Source organism: Haemorhous mexicanus, chromosome 18 (genome assembly GCF_027477595.1).
Source record: "Haemorhous mexicanus isolate bHaeMex1 chromosome 18, bHaeMex1.pri, whole genome shotgun sequence".
Classification (NCBI taxonomy): domain Eukaryota; kingdom Metazoa; phylum Chordata; class Aves; order Passeriformes; family Fringillidae; genus Haemorhous; species Haemorhous mexicanus.
This window is the reverse complement of record NC_082358.1, coordinates 2,235,592-2,249,887: the sequence shown is the minus strand read 5'-3', so window position 1 is coordinate 2,249,887 and position 14,296 is coordinate 2,235,592. Positions and strand designations below refer to the sequence as shown.

General features: G+C 44.0%; 1 protein-coding gene across 1 annotated transcript; it reads left to right on the top strand.

Annotated features, from left to right (window-relative positions):
- Positions 1 to 1,228: 1,228 nt before the first annotated feature.
- Positions 1,229 to 5,619, top strand: GDF5 (growth differentiation factor 5). The gene is made up of 2 exons (XM_059862875.1): positions 1,229 to 2,111; positions 3,666 to 5,619. The coding sequence occupies exons 1-2, from the start codon at positions 1,478 to 1,480 to the stop codon at positions 4,532 to 4,534; spliced, it is 1,503 nt and encodes a 500-aa protein (XP_059718858.1). The 5' UTR covers positions 1,229 to 1,477; the 3' UTR covers positions 4,535 to 5,619.
- Positions 5,620 to 14,296: the final 8,677 nt, after the last annotated feature.

Here is a 14,296-nt window from a genome sequence, read left to right as displayed (position 1 = left end):
AAAAAAAAAGGCGGTGCGCCTTTTTCCTTTCATCTTGACTCAAAAAGAAAAGCAATTGCAGGAGAAGGACTGGGTTGATCATCAGTGCAAGATGAGAGATGGGTCCCAGTAATCCCTGCTGAGTCCAGACCAGTGCCTCCTTTCCCGAAGGCTCATTTAGAACAACAGTTCGTTTTTTGCAGGTTATCAAAGACACACTCGGCTGAAAGCTGCAGGACAGCCCGAAGAGTGAGGAGCGCTGGTTTTGACCTGCAGCCTTCTTGGGGCCCCGGGGTCAGCAGCTCTTGGACATTTTGCATCTAAAATTAAAACAAAGGCTGGTGTTCAGCACTCTCGGGAGGAAAGACGGGGTTCGGCCTGTCTCCAGCTCCCGAGTAGCTCTGGAGAAGGAGGAGGAGGAGGAGGAGGATGGCTGCCTGCAGGGTGCACTGCTGCCCCGCTGCACCGCGCCCGCCCCGCGGGGCATCCCCTCCGGCAGGAGCTGCTTCTCCAGCTGGGCTGACACCGGTTTTTTTAAGCACAGCAATAAATAAGCCAAAATACACTGACTGCGGGCACGGCCTGTTGAGCTTGTGTAAAATTAAATGTTACCCTCGTTAAGCGCCTGCGTTACAGCACAGCCCTTCAGTCACAGGGGGACGGAGTGAAGCCACCCTTAGAAGTTCTCTGGAAAAAGAGCTACATGAGTTATTTCTAAATTAGTTTATGTATGTGTCCAGTGGACTGTGTGACAGCTCTCAGTTGTTGATCTTGCAGTTTGTCCTGTCTAAACGTGCAGTTCATCGAGGGCTGAGGCAGAGGTCATGCTGCCACTTGAAAAGGCATCCTCTGGAGTTTTGAGCCTGTGGAGCTGTTTCACATGAGGCAGAGTATGACTCATGCTAATGAAAAGGGTAAAGAAGATTTTTTTTAAGAAATATATCGCAGTTAAATTAGTTTAGACAGCATGACATCAGAGAGTAATTAAATAGGTTTGTTGGAATTCCGTTTCCAATTCCAGAGTTCAGGTTTGTAAAAGATTTCTGAGCACCTGCAGGCCTCTGTGTGTGAAATATTTTCACTGGAAAGGATTCAAAACTCAAAACTTTAAAAAAACCTTTTAACACAGAGGCAGCATTACGCCATTCTTCCTTCTTGGAAAAAAAAAAAAAAAAAAAAACCCCTTGGATTTAAACAAGACTCCTTCAAGTTTTCAGTCAGTTTTACAGAAGAAAACGAGGTGGTAAACTTTCTCTTTTCAAGAACAAGTTCTTTATAGCTGCTGACTGAAGTCAGGGGAGATCATATCTGAGTACATGAGCATTTTCACTATGGGACTGGATACAAGTATTGAACAACGATATTTGAAATGTTTTAATCTCAAACGAAAACCATTTTTGCTAACTTTGGTTTTTAATTTCTTTCATGTTTTCTTCTGCCAAACTGGAGGAACCTTTTCTGAGTTTTTCTTTAGTGGTATTCAGAGGAAGACCAGAGGATGAAAATCCTGCATTTTCTCACTTTACTGCTTTGGCATTTGACTTGGCTGTCTCTGGATCTAGTTCCTGGAGCGCTGAGTAGTTCTGAAGCAGGCCAGGGTAATCCAGGATCTAAACTAGGTTTTTTGAAAGCAGAAGGAAAGGAGAGGAGTCCCTCCGCACGGGCAGGTACATTGAGGACTGCAAGCCATGGATACAGTGCTGGTACGTCAAAGGCCAGGACTGAAAGCAATGCTGTTCAGGCTGGAGCTCTGCTGGCCAAGAACGATGGCTCAAAGAAGGTTCCCTCAAGAACAGCAGCCACGGAGGGCAAGGTAGGACATCTCCCCAGCAGACCTTCTGGAGTAAGGACAGTGACTCCAAAGGTTCAAAATCTTAGCAGCAAGGTGGCTTTGAAAAAAACTGGCACAAGCAGTACTGACAGTGATTCTTTCAAAACCAAAAAGACTAAAGAGCCTGTAACCCAGAGGGAAGCTAAGGAAACTTTCCGACATCCCCCGATAACGCCACATGAATACATGCTCTCTTTGTACAGGACTCTCTCAGATGCAGAAAGAAAGGGTGTTAATGGAAGTGTAAAACTGGAGGCTGGACTTGCCAATACAATAACCAGCTTTATAGACAAAGGACAAGGTAAGAAAGGAGCTTGTGTGTGAGTGAGTGTGGACAGAGAGAGATGTCTGAGTGTGCTTATAAATGCAGAGAGTATTGGAAAATAATCATGCTTTAGTAAAGTCAAATAGCTCTTTTTAATGTGAATGAAATCACACAACTTTGCTGCAGATTTTGTCCTCCTGCCTTATCTTGGAAAACTCATTTACAGACAGAACTAGATGGTTGTGTGGCAGCCAAAGAAAACATTTAGGAAGTATTTTAGATGCATATTGTTGAAAATCAATCAGTCTTTACATGCTTAGGTGTTTAAAAACCTTTGCTCATTTTTGTCTTATTTTCTTTCTAGCTAGCTGGAAACTAGCTCATGGAAACAGCTAATGTTAGATTGTAGTGTGCCTAAAAACATATAATATGCTAAGAATAGAGCTATTCTGTGGAAAAAAACCCAGTCTGGTTTGTTCAAGGTAGAATTATGAGGAACTACACTGCAGACCCAGAGGTCATTATCCTGTAGGGGGGGGTGTATCTGTACTATCTTAAAAGTTTCAGGCAGCACCAAGGAGCTCACAGCTCAGCACAGGCTACCAAGGGTAATAACATCCAGGACTCCAGAACCTGCAGCTCAACATTCCTGTTCCAAACACTTCTGGAAATTTGGGCTAGTGTCTACTTTGACAGGAGAAATAACCAGCCTCCCAATGAATGATGTTCACCTCACCACCCTGCTTTGGGAGCCCCGTCTTGCTTCCGGTGACATTTGTAAGAGTTTTGTCACGTTCTCAAGGAAGCAACACAGCTTCCTTGAGAAGGAAGTGAAGGAATTGTGATGAAAGACTCACCAGAACTGGATTTGTTTGCCATCTCTTCATTAATAGCTTGGCTGCTGGGAAGGGAGGATGCACTGCTCACAGATGCTGCCTTCAGGTTCCCAGCTTGCCACTGGAAGGCTCTGTTAATGTCACCTCACTGGAATGAATTTGGCTCAGCCATATTCTTCACCACCTGAAGCAAGCAAATGTAAAGTCAGGATAAAGAGAGGAATTATTTTCTGCCCAGTTTGAAAAATTGTGAATTATGTGGGGTTTAGTTCATTAGGCAATTATCCTTATGTCTGGCAGTTCCTGGGGATGCTGGTTTTAAAGGACTAATTTACTATTGCATCATGTAAGGGTAAATTTGTTCATGTTTGGAGCCAGCATGAGGTCTGGCCGCTACTGAAGCTCTCTTTCAGTAATGTAAGTAGGATATAAGTGGTAAATAGGTCCTGTGAATGCTCAGCCCCGAAAAAGTATTATTTTTCAACTGGCTAATCACAACTTTGAAGGTAGAAAATGTCCACTGGTGAAAGAAAGGAGATTTCAACATGGCAGACTCAGAAACTCATTTCTCTGGTGAGTCCCTGAGTTCTTCTGAGTCCCTGCATGGGCTGATCCCTTAGACAAAAATTGCTCTTTCTCTTCAGTGGGCTAACTTTGAGGCTTATAAGCAAATTTGAGGAAAACCATTAAGAACTGAATAAGTGATACTGCTCTGTGCTTGATATACATTTAAAAATCTGTGTGCTTTTTTTAGATGAGCGAGCACCAACTATAAGAAAACAAAAATATATTTTTGACATCAGTGCATTAGAAAAAGATGGTTTGCTGGGAGCAGAGCTTCGAATATTGAGAAAAAAACCTTCTGATGCATGGAAGTCTCATTCTTCTGGAAAAACTTCCCAAGTAAAATTATTTAGTTGCTCTACAAACAGACAAGCCTCAACACTCTTGGACTCTCGGACTGTCAGCATCACCGATACACCCAAGTGGGAAGTGTTTGACATCTGGAAACTTTTCAGAAACTTTAAAAACTTGGTTAACTTGTGTTTTGAACTGGAAACTTTTGACAGGGGGAGAGCTGTTGATCTCAGGAGTGTGGGATTTAATAGAACAGGTAGACAGGTCAATGAAAAAGCTCTCTTCTTGGTGTTTGGGAGGACAAAAAAAAGAGACTTATTCTTCAATGAAATCAAAGCTAGATCCGGCCAAGATGACAAAACTGTTTACGAGTACTTATTCAACCAGAGGCGGAAGAGAAGAGCTCCTCTGGCAACACGGCAAGGGAAGAGGCCCACCAAGAATCTGAAGGCGAGGTGTAGCAGAAAAGCTCTCCACGTTAATTTTAAGGATATGGGCTGGGATGACTGGATAATAGCCCCTCTGGAGTATGAGGCGTATCACTGCGAAGGGCTCTGTGAATTCCCCCTCCGGTCCCACCTGGAGCCCACCAACCACGCCGTTATCCAGACTTTAATGAACTCCATGGACCCTGAGTCCACGCCCCCAACTTGCTGTGTCCCAACCCGGCTGAGCCCCATCAGCATCCTTTTCATTGACTCTGCAAACAACGTGGTCTACAAGCAGTACGAGGACATGGTGGTGGAGTCCTGTGGCTGTAGGTAGCAGAACAGTTGCTCACATGAATATGTTATCAAAGGTAATTTGACACATTGGACATGACTTCCCCTCAAACAAGGTTAACTAGATTTCTTACCCCTCGGGTAAGTATGTTTACAAGGATGTAGCAATAAATCCAGTGTTTCTGTGTCTCTCCATGGACATATTTCAGTAGCATTTGGATGCTGTCACACAGCTGGATTTAAGGCCTTGTGCCGCTGGCAACACAGGACTGACTCTAAGTGAAGTCCATGACAGAGAAGATGATACCTGTACACCTTGAGATCTCCTGGTTTTAACCTCGAGACAGTGAATAGAGATGATATCAGTGAGCTGTGGATATGACCTGTTTGTTCCTTGAACAGTGTTCTCGAGAATGAATTTCTGTCTGATTCCCATGTGCTTTGTCCATTCATAAATGTGAGAAAAGAGTCCCAATGTTGAGAAGAGTTGTGTTCTGGTGTGCCCCCATCTTGGTGTAAATAGCTGCACTCTAATATGATTTCCTTCTGATTAGCTCTTGAAACTATGCATATATAAAAAGGGGTCATTAAATATAATATGTTGGTTTAGTTTTAAGTTTTACATAAAGATAGGCGATACAGGAGGTATTCGCTTCCATGTATGTTTTCCTCCAAGCTACACATCTTTCTTAAGTATCCACCTTTCCATTATTATGTAGCAAAATATATTATTCTGTATAAGGTCCAAGTTGTTCTCAAGTGCTCATAGTAAAAGTGTTCAATTATGGCATAAGATGTAATAAATTATTGACACAGTGCTGCATTGTGCCTAGCTGTCCAACTCTGCATAATTATAACACAATTAAGAAATTGTTTTATGGTTTTGTACAATAAATACAAGTAAAAGGGACTTTTCCATGCAGGAAAGGACTTTTGAATACCAGGGGTATGTAAAACATGTCTGTGTATTTTGCTGCCACAGAGAGAAACTGTGCAAACACTGAAAGAAAGATCTGAAAGGAAGGCTGGTTTGATTTGGTGGGGAATGACACTGTGACTTGATGTGTTTGGGGCAAAAATGAGTTATGCAGATGGTTGCAAAAGAGCTTTGGTATCCACTTATTCCAGCCTCCAAGGGCTGTGTGCTTGTATATCCCCTTTATCTATTACAGACATGGATTATAAATGGTATTGCCCCTGTATGTTTCCACCCACAAAACTAAGTACCAAATGTTCAACTACAGATGGATCAGAAAGGTCCTATGAACCAACAGAAATTACTGAAAGAGTTTATCAGTGGTACAAAATATAAATGCTAAGGTTTGATATTGCTAAGGCTATCAAGTCATAAGATTTCCTGGCTCTGCACAGCATCACTGGTGTGGTAGAGGCAGGGAGCTGAGTACAGTCCCCAAGGTCCTTCTGCTCAGTTCCCCAGTCTGGACATGCTCAAGCTCACACCAGCAGCAAACCGTCCTAAATTCCTGATCAATGGCCATAAACAGCAACATAAAGCTCTGCCCTTCCTCCTGCATTCTCTGGGTAGCTCAGCCTTTAACCAGCTTAATGTACCTGGATAAGCAGCCTTCCTGCCAGACACCTGGGGAACCCCTGTGCAGGGGACCTGCCCTGAGCCCTCACCTGCTGCTCAGGGATGCAGAACAGCCCTGCAGGGAGATTTGGTCTGTGGGATTTGCTCAGTGCCATCATTCCTGCCTGCAGAGACTGACACTGCCTGGTTTTCCTGCCTGCAGGGACTGCCCTCCTGCTGCAAACCCGGGGACCAGAAAGCTGCCCCTGCCCAGATGGTGAATGCCCAGCATGCAGGGCAGCAGGCACATGGGATGAGGAGCACTTGAAGCTCCTTTGTACCAAGTGTGTGAGAAATTCGGGTGTTTTATGGGTCTTTTTGGTGGATCAGGGCTGCCTGCAGGGATTCCCCACCTCCCTTCCGGACTCTCAGTGTCCCTTCCCAGGTCCTGCTCTTCCTCATCCTCATGGAGCCTTAGGCCAGGCACAGCAGTTACTGGCCCCAGCACTACCTGCCTTTCACCAGCCAGTCTTTCAAAACTACAAGTCTAAAACCTTATTTAAACACTGCTGATTTTTACTGTTGCTACAGTAGGAGGGAAAACATTCCCCTGCCAAGTCCAAAGCCAGGAGGGCAGCTCAGGCTTTTTTTCCCCCTGATCTGCAGTTCTTTTCCTGCTCCTGGCTGTTCTCAGGTGTGTTTGCAGCTTCCTCTAGCACTGGCTCCAGCTATCTCCTGGAGAGGTTTGCTAGATGGCCATGACAAAGGGTTGTCTCCTTTCTTCCTTAGCCAAGTGCTGCTCCCACTCTCTGGGAATGCTGTTTGCACATTCCCAAGGAAATCTCTGCTCTGACGTGAGCTGTGCCATGCCAGTTACTAACCACACAGGCACGTTCCTCAATGGCTAAGGGTGATCAGTTTAAAATAGCAAATACTGCCTATTTAAATGCACTTGAAGCAAATCTAAGCTAAGACAAGTTAACTCCTGGGATTAGGACTGCCTGCACGGGGCAGTTTGCTTCAGTACACCTGGATTCATCAAGTGCTGTAACAAGTGTGGTGGACAGGAGCACTGATGTTACACATGAGGCACGATAGTTTGGAAATCTGAGGAGGAAAATTCCTGTTCAGTTCACACTGCAGAGCTGGTGACCAGCCTGAGAGTCCTGGTGAGGCTGGTCATGATAGAAAGTTCCTAAAACCTAACAGGTATAATCCTCTCTGAGGTTCTTTCTTGCTGTCCTTATATGAGGTTTTCAATGCATGAATAAAGCAAGAGAAAAGCTCAGGTAAATGGTATTTAAAATGAGTATGTATCAGCATCTAAATGGGAAAATATGCCATGGTTTTGCAATGATCCCAAAGCAAACAGTATGATCTGAGGAAAATATAAAAGAAATACTGTCAAACTAAAGTCTGAACAAACACCCTTTGGTAATCATTCAGAAGCCTACATTCTGCTTGGTAGGAGTAATACCTAGAAAGGAAAATAAAAAAACAAACTACCAGTAGGTCTGTAATATCAGTTTAAACAAATTTGAGACTACAGACAGTAAAATGCTGGAATCATAATGGATTATTACTGCTTCAAAAACGGCTTTGGCCAAACCAGAAGCAGTTTAAGCCCAAATGTCTGGGTTAGGAGGTACCATGACATTCAGTTTGTTTGGCTGGTCTCTCAAATCTGGTGACATCCAGAAGGGACAGCCCTGGCACTGCTCAAGTTTGGTTCAGCTCAAAGTGAGGAGTTTATAATCATAGGCATAGGAATAAGGTAGGTTTTATTCACTTTTAGGTCTTAATTTGAGCATTCTTGGTTGATACCATTAGCTATAAACCAATATTGTGATGTCCAGAGTGTCCTTTTGCATTTACATTGTGAAATTGTCTGAAAGGTCTGGAAATTGCAGTTCTACACTATTTTGTTCTGGAATGCTCGACTGACTTTGCCCATGGTGCAAATGTGTACTAGCCTGTAGGTGTTTTATTGGTACATTGCTCGAGGCATTGGAATCCCCTGGCACAAACTTCTGTTTTCTCACAAATTGTTGCCAATCTTGTCAAGACCTTACATGGCAATCTGCAGTTTCAGTTACCTGGCATGTGGACAGAAACAGGCATTGAAACTTCCCAAGGTACATGAATGGCATGGATGAGCACCAAAGAAAGACCCAGGCAGGGTTCACTCAGTCTTCATTCCCCTCCAAACCCGGGGGTTTAGGAATAAGGCACACCCTGGAGCTGACACTTGGCACAGAAACTGGAGAGAAACAGGGAACCTGACATTGGCCAAGGAAGTGGTAGAGTCACCCATCCCTGGAAGCTCAGCAAACAAACAGATGTGACGTTTGCTGATGTGGTTCAGTGGAAGTCTTTTCCAACCGGAGTGATTCTGTGATTCTATGACTGCAGGAATTTGGCACTACTTTCTTTAGCCAGGTCATTATATAATGTGCAAAGATAGACACCCTAAATTATTGTTAGGGCTTTCTTCCCATGGGTGAGTTGGTGTGAGCAACTGGATGGCAGAAACCTGAGCTGTAAAGCAATACAGGTTAAAAGTTTAGCTTTCCACCTTTATGATGGCAGGTTTCACTCTCTCACTGAGAATGCCTCATTTGTATTTACTTTTTAGGGTCATTATCTGTCCCACGAGAGTCTTTGTGAAGGTCCAAATTTCAAATAAACAGTACACTATAAGACAGGTATGTGTGGATAATTTTTGTTTTATTTGGCTAAAATATGGGTACTAAGCTCAATGGGTAAACATAAAAGTATGCCATTGAAAACAATGCATTCCCATTAGTGTTTGAATATGTGCCTAAACTCCGTGTACACTTTTACATGGTTATGTCATTTCCTGTGTAAAATGGGCTTGTTTATACAGCAGCCATATGAAAGATGCAGAAACCCACTATGTGGGCTATTTGAAGCTTTCTTTAAGAAACATTAAAACCCCTTGACCCTTGTATAATAAAAGGTGTTAAAAGATACTGCTTTTATAACATCTTAGCCAAGACTAATAAGAATGTACAAAGCAAACAATATTTTTTTTTTTACTCCATAGTCCTGGTCAATCGTGTTATTTTATGGATTTACTATTGCTGTTGGGTAGTAAAATGTTATTTAAAAATAAAATTGCAGGAGATTTCATTGCTTCTCAAGAAATCCAGTAAACAATAATCATAAGATTTTTTGAAAAACAGTAAATACAGAGCAGTAAATGCACTTTGCTGAGTACCCAGAATAGCCCATTTATTCTGTCATTCTGAGTTCACTGATGTCCCTGTTTGCCTGGTTGGTTTTTTTTTTCAGAACTAGTTTCAACTTTCTGCAGTGATTTGGCCAGCTGAAGTAATGCAAATGGATTCAGTTTCCCCTGATGTCATTTTGAAGGGCACAGCTGTCAAGAAAAAATGACTTAGTCAACAATAACAGTGATTAATTGTCTGACCCTCTGCAAGGGGACAGAAAATGTTCTTTTCACTGTTTTTTTTTTTGCTCTTAGAATCTATTTGATATAATATCTTAAGCCATAATTCGCCATCCAGGAATCCAGGGTGAGCAGTCTCTGTCCATCATACTGCCAGAGAAATGCCATTAAACTAATCAAATTGAACTAAAATGAAGGTATTGCTTCTGCACATCCAGTTTCCATCTGCCTGTTTTTACACATTGATTGTGGCATAAAGTCAGAAATAAGGCTTTAACTGATAAAACCAGAGTATTTCAGTTTGCTCATGCAAATGCCTTCAAAACATTAGTCTTTCTCCAGAAATTTTAGAGGAGAAGCACAACGTGGGTCCTCCCCATGCTGAGAGAAGGGGATGGATACTTTCCCCACAGCTCTCTTTTCTGCAAAGGTGAAACAAGGCTCATAAACTTCAGATGGCAAAGAAGTCATTAACTCTAGGGTTGGTGATCGGGTTACAGGAACCCAGCTAGAGAGGATTTAAGGGCTAAAGGCAGTGAGGGGAGAAGCAGGAGGAGGTGCTCTAAGGGAATGTGGCTGGGGGAGAGGACCTGGGGATAAGTGGCTCTGGGGGGATGCAGACAGGCAGCCCCCACAGCAGGGGCTGAGACTGGGTGAAAGACTGAATATTCAGGTGGGCAAACACAGGAGGAACTGCAGAGGGGATGCACCTTCAAGTGTGCAGGAGCTGGGTGGGTGGCAGTGCTGCTGGGGGAATGGACACATCCAGGTGACAAACACTAGGAGAAGAGGACGCAGACTCAAGGTGCGTCAGGGGAGGTTCAGGTTGGCCACCAGGAAGAATTTCTTCACAGAAAGAGTTGTCAAGCATTGGCAGGGGCTGCCCAGGGAGGTGGTGGAGTCACTATCACTGGAGGTGTTGAAGAAACAACTGGATGTGACACTCAGGGCTATGGTTTAGTTGACAAGGTAGGGATCAGTCAAAGGTTGGACTCAATGGTCTCAGAGGTCTTTTCCAACCGAAATGATTCTATGATTCTCTCTATGTGCCTACCAGGTAAAAAGCCCCTTATTCTGAGGGCTTGGTGAAAGTAATTCTTTCTTAGCCTTTGCCTGTCCTTCCCATGCTAGTGGCTTCCAGAGCTTTCCTGAGAGCTCCAGGCCAGAAGCTGCTGAAGGCTTAGACCAAGAGTGGGCTGCTGGATCATGGAATCACACAATCGTTATGGTTGGGGAAAGACCCCCAAGATCATGAGTCCAACCCCTGACCCAGCGTTGCCAGGTTTACCACTAACCCATGACCCCAGGTGCCACATCCACACATTTTTGAGCACCTCCAGGGATGGTGACTCCACCACTGCCGTGGGCAGCCTGTTCAATGACTGACCACCCCTCCTGTGAAAAAACTGACCTCAAAATCCAACCCAAACCTTTCCTGGCATAACTTGAGGATGTTTTCTCTTGTCCTGTCACTCGTTCCATGGGTGAAGAGACCAACCCCCACATGGCTACAATTTCCTTCCCTCCTGAGTCTCCTTTTCTCCAGGCTGAACCCACCCAGCTCTCTCAGCTTCTTGTCATCACACATGTGCTCCAGACCCTTCCCCAGCTCCACTGCCCTTCCCTGGACAGGCTCCAGCCCCTCAATGTCATGAGGGACCCAGAACTAGTCCCAGGATTTGAGGTGAAGCCTCACCAGTGCCCAGCACTGGAGAATGATCCCTGCCCTGGTCCTGCTGGCCACACCTTTGCTGGTACAATATTTTAGAAGCTCAGCAGAGGCAAATAACTTCTGACAGTGGCATTGAACAGACAGAAACAGCAGTAACTTTCCCACAACACTGACTGTGGCCACGTGTGCTGTGGTGGGAGTTCAAACTCACAGGGGTTAGAAACCTGAGTCTGGAGAATGAGGGACTTTCATTTGAGACCTCAGGTGGACCACAGATGTCATAGCTGGGCCCCAGGCACAAGCAGTGTGTCTCCTCCTAGGACATGCAGCCTGGGGTTAAAGGTAGCTCTGGACTTTACAAAATGCTTAACTTTGGCATTTTTGTGCTTTTCTCAGCAGCCCTTGGCTCCAGCAGCTGATTCAGAGCACTAAAGTAAGCAGCTTTCCCAAGAGCACAAGGGCAGAGCCAGGCCCTGGGAGAGTGAGCTGAAGTGTCTGTGCCAGGCAGGAGCTGGTGAGTGACACGAGGCACAGTGTCTCAAATGAGCCTCCTGGCTGGGGACAGTGGGTGGTGTTTGGGTCCCTCTGTCCTGCTGGGATTCAGCTGCAGGCATGAGAGGATCATTCTGTGCAGGAAAAAAGGAGTGGAGAGAAGCTCCTATTAAACACAAGAGTCCCTGGGTTTGTTGGGAGGTTTTTTAACTGCCAAGGTGATGAGAGCTTGGGCCCAGTTCCTTTTCCCTGCTGCACTTCTGCCTGCCTGGAGGCACCAGGAGGGGGAACTCCCCGTGTCTCCCACTGCTACTGGGAAAGTCACATTCCTGCCTGTGCCCCACAAGCATGAAGCTGGACAGATTGCAGAGCAGGGCTGAGACAGACACCTACCCCTGTACACCTCCTGGGGAATAGCTGATATGACCTCAAAGAAGGACCTAAAGTACATGCTTCCACATTGAACTGATTATTTTACTTTCTGTGTTGTTAGGTAAACAGCTGGTTACAGCAGCCTGGTGGTTCAGGAGCATTGTGAGAACAGCTGCTGGATTAGTCAAGAGACTGGCAACAAACACTGAGTGTGAGGAAGGAGAGAGGAGAGAAAGAAAGGACTTGAGCAACTGGCAGGAGCATAATAATATTTGATCAGTAAGCTCCAGAAAATATAAGATGGAATCTTCCAGTGGCACAGAAACTTTAAACACAAATTGATTCTTTGGAATTCTAGAAAAATAATCTGCACTTTATCTCAAAACACGGTGGGGCTATCTGTCTCTCAAAACATTATATTTTTGGTAAGAGAAAAAGCCATAAGGAATAATTCATTTCTTGCAACAGTAATGAAATATTCCCCATGCCAGTAAGATAAGAAAGTGATGAGGGGCATGTGCTGGCATTGTCAGAGTTTTAAAACATTTAACATGCACCAGTAAGCCTACTGATTTTTAATAAATCTTGGGATTTTGGGGAAATTCCAGAGGTTTGGGAGTCTCAAGAGAAAAGGAACTTAATTCAGTATTTTAAAGGGTGACTGTTCTGAACTGGCAATCATAATCAAATTATGGGGCTGTTGATACTGACTGAATCTAAAAATGTTGCTGAAGAATGGCAATTTAATTTTCAGGTGATAAGGGCAAGAAGAACATTGAGGATCATTTGGCCTGATGAGCTCTGCTTCTTACTCCATGTAAAAAAATTACTTCTGAGTCCCTGAAGTGTCAGCTCAGTTTTTACAGCAATCAGGGAAGCAAATACAACTTTAGGAATGACTGAGGGGGAAACAGAGAATAAATGAGAAGACAATATGCAGCCACTGCAAACAACTCTGAAACACTTTGGGATACAAAGGAGCTGGAGAAGGGCAGTAAGAAGGACAGGAAGTATGGAACAGCTTTTGTGAGAGAAGAAATGAGACTGGAGCCCTTCAGTGAAAGGCATCTGGGGCAAGAAGGAAAAGTGGTGAGGACTAATAATATGAACTGGGAGCAAGCTTTCTCCCCAAAAAGAACCACAGTACACCAAATGATAGTGGCTCAGGACAGGCTTGAAGCAAGTAGAAAGACACTGATTCCCTCAGGGTAGCCCAGCTGCAGAAGTCCTGAGCACACCCTGGTTGGGATGCTAAATTTTGTATATGTTTGGGGGAAAAAAAAAAAAAAAAAAGAAGAAAAATCCATGAAAAGCTGCTGACCATGAGTCCATGGGACTTTCTGAGCCCCTGGCAGCTGGAAGTTCAAAAGCTCTGCCAAGACAACCTTGCTGCACATTTGTCCTGTCTTCATTTTCTTTGTAGGGATCTGCTGTTCCCTGTAGAAGATGAGCTGCATGGACCCATGGTCTAACTTGGCAAAACCATTCTTCCATATGAAGCCCAAAACTCGGAGCAAACTGGTACAATGGGACATGGTGGCTCAAACCAGTGGGACTTGCCAGGGGCTGGCCACTGTCCTGTTAGAGGAGCATGGCAGTCTGATGTCTCTTTCCCCATCTATTTTTTTAAAGACCCTATATTTAGAGTTCCATGGAATGAAATGACGCTATGTAGTAGCTGGGTATTATACACTTGGAAAGAGAGACCCAGGATTGATTTAAAGACCGAAAGTTTTAAAAAGCTCACCACATTCAGCTCTAAGCTAATTCTGGGAATATTAGCACTTCATTTTTTAATAAGCAGCTATTTCTACTTACTGTCCAGTTTCCACTTTGAATTACTGAATTGGCTTCTTTGTCTGCTGTATGAAAAAACTTACTCCCATGGGCATTGTTCTACCTGTGCAGGCTGTGATGAATGTTTTTCTCTTATTTTCTGTGGAAGAGGTCGATTGACTTTGTTCTGATTTTGCTATGCACCTTCGTTAGAAGATTTTTTTCTTCTTGGGTTTTTTCCTTTAGGCTGTCACTTCTCCAAATACTTTTAGTATATAAATACCAGAACTCATTTCATGTTGCAGTAACAGTCTCATCAACGCCACAGAGGCACTACTAACTTTCTACTTTTGCTGGATTTTGACCTTTACAGTCTGGGGATCAGCTTTCCCTCTCAGTCCCAGCATCACGTTAGGAGTTCAGAATCAGCTTTCTATTATGACCAACCCTGCCTTTCCATAATCACTGCTTTCTAATGAAAAGCTTTCCATTTTATAAGTTCTTGCCTCAGAGTTGAAAATCCTTGTTT